The 6000-nt window shown below is 31.8% G+C and overlaps 1 protein-coding gene across 1 annotated transcript; it reads right to left on the bottom strand.

Annotated features, from left to right (window-relative positions):
• Positions 1-632: 632 nt before the first annotated feature.
• On the bottom strand, positions 633-3184 carry LOC131630648 (probable pectinesterase 15). The gene is made up of 5 exons (XM_058901412.1): positions 2937-3184; positions 2191-2359; positions 1208-1417; positions 874-1127; positions 633-783 (listed from the first exon to the last, which is right to left on the bottom strand). The coding sequence occupies exons 1-5, from the start codon at positions 3182-3184 to the stop codon at positions 633-635; spliced, it is 1032 nt and encodes a 343-aa protein (XP_058757395.1).
• Between the last annotated feature and the right edge of the window lie 2816 nt (positions 3185-6000).

The following is a 6000-nucleotide window of genomic DNA, read 5'->3' as shown; positions in this document are numbered from 1 at the left end:
ATGAAACAAAACATGTCAAATTCGGTATGTTAACAATTCTAGCATTTCGACTACTGCATGCTTAAGCGTACTTCGACTACATCATGCAAGACTTTGACATCAACATGTGAACAAGCTTCGACAATGTAACACCCTGGATTTCCGCTTACCCCGCAGGGCTTCCGGCCTACCAAGCATGTCACCAGCTTAATCAATAATCCCCCCTAGGTCCGCTTATCGGCTGCCCAGGAAATATTGTTTTTGCCTCCCGCAGGAATCGAACCATGTACCTAGGGGTTAAGTACATATTCATAGCAATTCCTGCTACCATAGTACTATATAACCTTAATTTGATTGATCATATGAAATGATTTGCTATCACAATTATGAGATCAGCCCTTTCTATGATTGACTCTATAGGGTCAATAATTGTGCATAAATTTTGTATTAGTTATCAAGACTGAATTTCGTAGAGGTAAAACAAAACTTGTGAATTAGAGTTTATAATAAAAAATATCCATTCATCTATATATAAATTAAAATACTAAAGTAATTTTAAATCTTACAAATATACCAAATGATGATTAAAATCTTAAACCAACATCAACATAATTCAAGTCTTATTAATAACCAAACATAGTTCTAATCTAAACCTAATGAAGCCATTCACTTCCATTAATATATGAAATATTGATGTAAGGAGCAGCTTCATCATCCTTGAGCTGCTTTCCAAAAAAGGCTCTTGGAGGGGATGCTGTTTTTGCTCCAGGTCCCTTGCAGTTATGCTCTCCAAAATAAATGGTCCTATGTTTATACAATAAAATTAATATTAATTGCAATTATGTCCTAAACATATAAAAATCAGGAAATAGTGAAAATCAATAAATTACTTACTGGTTTACTGACGCTCCCTTAAGTTTGTCACTCCATCCAATATCACTTACAACATCAGACATATAGGTGGTAGAGAAAATAACTTTGGCATATGGTTTCCAAGGTCTTCCAAGCAGTATTTTCCCAGTACCATTGATGTTGCAGTTGACAAAAGAAAATCCAGAGTTGTCTTTCAATGACTCCTGTCCCTGGGCTGTTATATATCCTCCATCTCCAACCCACTCGGTTTTTGCTATAGAGTTTAAATAACAATCCTATTTCATCTTACAATTTAGTTAGTATAGTGTCAATAATCTATATTATTAATTTGCAATTACTGTTTTATAACATGTACCTCATAAAGTGACCTTGCATTTCCGAATATAAAATCGATGGATCCTTGAATAAAACATCCTTTGTAGTAATGTCTTCCTAGGTCATCATGAAGGGTGTCTTGAGCACCATAAAATCCACAACCGTAAAATGCTGCTTTGTCTCCACTAGCTCTCAGTGCAACTGCCTGTGCTCCGATAGCTCCTTGTGACGGAGGTCGAGGAAAAGTATTCTGTTCTTTTCAAAAAAATAAATAATGTGGTTGGATTTTACAAATAAGTCATGTCTATTAATGACATGAAAATTCAAATAGTAATGTGGTTAGAAATGTCATTTAATAATTTCTACTTACTATTTATAAATTTAAATTATGCTGAATAGTAAAGTGAGATAATTATACCAATAGTTCATATAAAGTATATCGTCAGATTTACTAAAATTATATATAGTCCACACATTAATGTCACACTCTTATTTTCCCTATAAAAATAAAAAATATAGTTGACACAATCTTAAAATTATAACATAACAACAATACGAGTGTGAAAGTTATTAGTACTAAAGAACGAATTAAAATTGGTCTCAACCGTTAAATTGTTGTTCACAATTCACGAATGGTAAATGTTCTCACTCCATAACAACTACCATAAAAAAAAGGAAGTAGTTTATCATCCTAATACTTATTTTTTTAATCTAAGAATGAAAACATAAACTTTATGAAATTTTACTATTTAAACACTATTGAAAAGAACACGTTGTCATAAATGTGGGAGAGATAATTTGTAAATGTTCATTTTTTTTTCCTCTTGAATAAATCTAGACAACTCATTAATTAAATTAAAAACTTTTTATTTTGATTTCACCAGTTAGGGACAAAGTTGAGTCCTCCTCATCCTAGAAATCACCTTAATTTATATCTTAATAATAACAAAATTTTTAATTAATTTAAGATAGAATTATTAAAATTGCATTTAAATAAACTAGTATGAAAACGGAATTGTTTACCTTAAAACTGATATTGTAGGCTCTGAATTCTGTGGCAAAGACAGCAAAAGAGTAACTGTTGAAGGTTCCAGTCAGGTTTCCAAAATCACCCCATTCTATAATTGTATTAAGATAGCCTTGACCTTGAATAATCAACTTTGTCTTTTTCTCATTAACTACTACCTTCTCCCTAAAATTTCATCAAATATTTTGTTAATTAATTGGCATGTAAATAAATTCGATATAATATATGGTCTACAAAATTTTTTTTTGTAGTTAAAAATACAATTTTTTTAACATAATATAGTTGAAAATAAAAACAACAAACACATTGCAAAAGAAAATGATAAACACAATTTTTTTAAAAAAAATGTACAATCTTCTAGTTGCACCCTCATACTATATACTATTTGTTTTAACTTTAAGCTTTAAAGTGATAAGATCCCATCTAAAAAAAGAAAGAAAGAAAACACAAAAAAATCGACATTTATGAAATAACAAAGCAAGTAAACATCTTCAAATTATAAGATAATTAGTAGTGTAGTGCCCTAAAAAATAATTAACTTTTAGATGTTTTTCTTTAACGATATTCTAATAAAAATGCGAACTTTTTTCATCTATTTTCTTTAAATCAATTTTATTTTGTAAGAATTGATTTAATTAATAAATTTGTGGTTTAAATAGTAAGAAAATCAAACAAATACTATAAATTTGTGCTTAAAAAATATTTTTAAAAAATCCTATAAGCTTAAGAAAATAAAATAAACCTGTAGATGCCCGAATCAATAATGACAAGAGTAAATTGTAAACTTGAATCAGGCACATTGTTTACGGCCTCTTGGATAGTTGAAAAGTTGCCACAATTGTTTTTATCAACCCTGAGTACAAGGGTTACATTGTAATCATTTATGAGACTAGAGCTCCACAGTGAGTCGTCACAGGAGTTAGTGATTGTTAGTGATATAGTGTTTATAGTTAGAACAAAGAAGATGATGAAGAAAGGAAGGTGGCTCATTTTTGTGTTTGGATAGATCAAATGATTTGATATTCAAATCCTTTATAAACAAATATGTGTATAATAATGATGATGTAATTCAACAAAATTCAATACACGTTAATAAAAGCTATTCTAGTTTTAGAAAAAGGAATGTGACATAAAACTATACAATGTGTATATCTTGCTTACCAAAAAAAATGAACACAAAATTTTCTATACGGTTTAATTAAATCTAAAATTTGAAAAATCTTATATAAATGATTATTTTGACACAATTAAAAAATTGAAAAGTTATATTTATTATGTTTGGGCTCTTTTCATATCCTTGGTTGATGATTTCATTTATTTTAAAAAATGTTAGAATAATGATTCTTCTTAAGTAAGCTTGAACTTGCATCTTCTTTTTTATGTTATTGATATATATTATATTATATGGGAATTCAAGCATAGAGAGTTCAGAATAAATTTAATAGAATAGAGAGTTCGAGCTAGGTTTTCTTGCATTGATTTTATATTTTTAGTGTTATAATAAAGATAATCATGCTTTAGATATATACTATTAGCTTGAGTAGTTAATTACTTACTTTTTGTTGGGGTTGATTGTATGTCTAATGTTGCCTAAATTCTTAAATAAAGAAGGAAGTTAAAAAATAGCTATTTGAGAAGTCCCACATTGCTTAGTGTAGTGAAGCAAGGCGGGGCTAAGGCTATATATTGGACTTAAGTTCTTTGTTTTAGATACACTAGTCAAAAAGCACTTTAAGCTTATATTTGGTTTTCTTTATTCTCTTAAGCTCTTGTATTAGAGTGTTGTGAGATTTAGTTTAAATATTTGCTTTGTAAGAGTGTGGGTGTACTAGGGAATTAGGGTGAGAGTAGAGAAGTCTATGTGTTGTAAAATTTTCACATAGTAATAATTCTTTGGTTGTCTATTTAGACAATGTTCGTGGTTTTTCTCCGGTTTTGGAGTTTCCACGTTATATTCTTGTGTTATTGGTTGTGTTCTGTTTATTTATTTTTTTCTTCAGCTGTGTTATTTCCCAACAGTGGTATCAGAGCTTCGGCTCGATGAGATATCACAATTCTTGGTATTCTTTGTGGTCGCAGCATAGTCTGATCTTGCTCATAAGAAAAAATTGTGATATTGTGAAGGTGCTGAAAAAGGGGTGGTATTGTGAAAGTGTTGTTTAGGGAAGTTCTGACTAAGGAAAGACTTGGTATTTAAGCGTGTCCGTTGTGACCCACCTCTCTTTCCTGGGAACCTACCTGGTGCACAGTTTGCAGTCTGCACGCAACTACTATGTCTTATTCAAGTGCTATGAAGTTTGACATAGAGAAGTTTGATGGAAGAATCAACTTTGGCCCGTGGAAAGTACAAGTCAAGGATGTGATGATACAATCAGGATTACACAAGGCGCTAAAAGGAAACACTTCCAACATGGAGGCTAACAAGTGGGAGGAACTAGATTTGAGAGTTGCGAGTGCAATTTGTTTGTGTTTGGAAAAGAATGTTCTCGCGAATGTGCAGAATTTGTCATCAGCTAAGGAACTTTGGGAAAAGCTCGAAGGGTTATATCAGACAAAGGACATCTCAAATCGTTTGTTGCTAAAGCAGCAATTCCACACTTTGCGCATGGATGAGGGTACAAAAATCTATGATCATCTTAGTACTTTGAATAATATTGTTTCTGAGCTTGAATCTATTAAAGTTGAGATTGATGATGAAGATAAAGCGTTAAGGCTTATTTTGTCCCTTCCACCTTCTTATATTCATCTCAAACCTGTTTTGATGTATGGGAAAAAAAGTTGAGTTTTGAAGAAGTTGCAACTAAAATTATTTCTGAAGAAAGGAGGATGAAAAGTGATGAAAGTACTTCATCAAACTCGGCGTTGGTAACTAGAAGGGGGGATAATGGGAAGAAGATCCATGCAAATAATATGGTGTGCTGGAAGTGTAGAAAGTCTGGGCATTTAAAGAGAAATTGTCCAGGTGGAGTAGTATCTGAAAAAGACTTGAGGCAAATGCTAGCAATGTCTCCCTTGTTTTGGGAGATGATGGGGATCCTTTTTAGAATATAAGGTGTGTCCTTATGGTATTTCTGCTATACCATGCAAAAGGACAAATCATTGCTAGCGGATTAAGAACAACACACGAGAATTGGTTGGCATTGATGCAAGGTGTGTGGTGAGTGTGTCGAAGGCTGAATAGTTTCAAGTGTAATGTACTATTTATGGTGGAGTATGATAATTTGATTTGTCGGTATAGACAATGAGAATTATGATTGTCGGTGTAGACAATGAAGATTGAAGACCATTACAATCGAGGTGGAGATTGTCGGGGTTGATTGTATGTCTAATGTTGCCTAAATTCTTAAATAAAGAAGGAAATTAAAAAGTAGCTATTTGAGAAGTCCCACATTGCTTAGTGTAGTGAAGCAAGGGGGGGATAAGGCTATATATTGGACTTAAGTTCGTTGTTTTAGATACACTAGTCAAAAAGAACTTTAAGCTTATATTTGGTTTTCTTTATTCTCTTATGCTCTTGTATTAGAGTGTTGTGAGATTTAGTTTAAATATTTGCTTTGTAAGAGTGTGGGTGTACTAGGGGATTGGGTGAGAGTAGAGAAGTCTATGTGTTGTAAAATTTTCACATAGTAATAATTCTCTGGTTGTCTATTTAGACAACGTTCGTGGTTTTTCTCCGGTTTTGGAGTTTTCACGTTATATTCTTGTGTTATTGGTTGTGTTCTGTTTTTTTTGTTTTTTTCTTCAGCTGTGTTATTTCCCAACACTTTTAACTTCCTAATTAACTCTACTTATTTTGTTTGAGACTT

Source organism: Vicia villosa, unplaced genomic scaffold (genome assembly GCF_029867415.1).
Source record: "Vicia villosa cultivar HV-30 ecotype Madison, WI unplaced genomic scaffold, Vvil1.0 ctg.000714F_1_1_1, whole genome shotgun sequence".
NCBI classification, from domain to species: domain Eukaryota; kingdom Viridiplantae; phylum Streptophyta; class Magnoliopsida; order Fabales; family Fabaceae; genus Vicia; species Vicia villosa.
The sequence above is the reverse complement of the archived record's forward strand: the minus strand, read 5'-3'. Positions and strand labels throughout refer to the sequence as shown.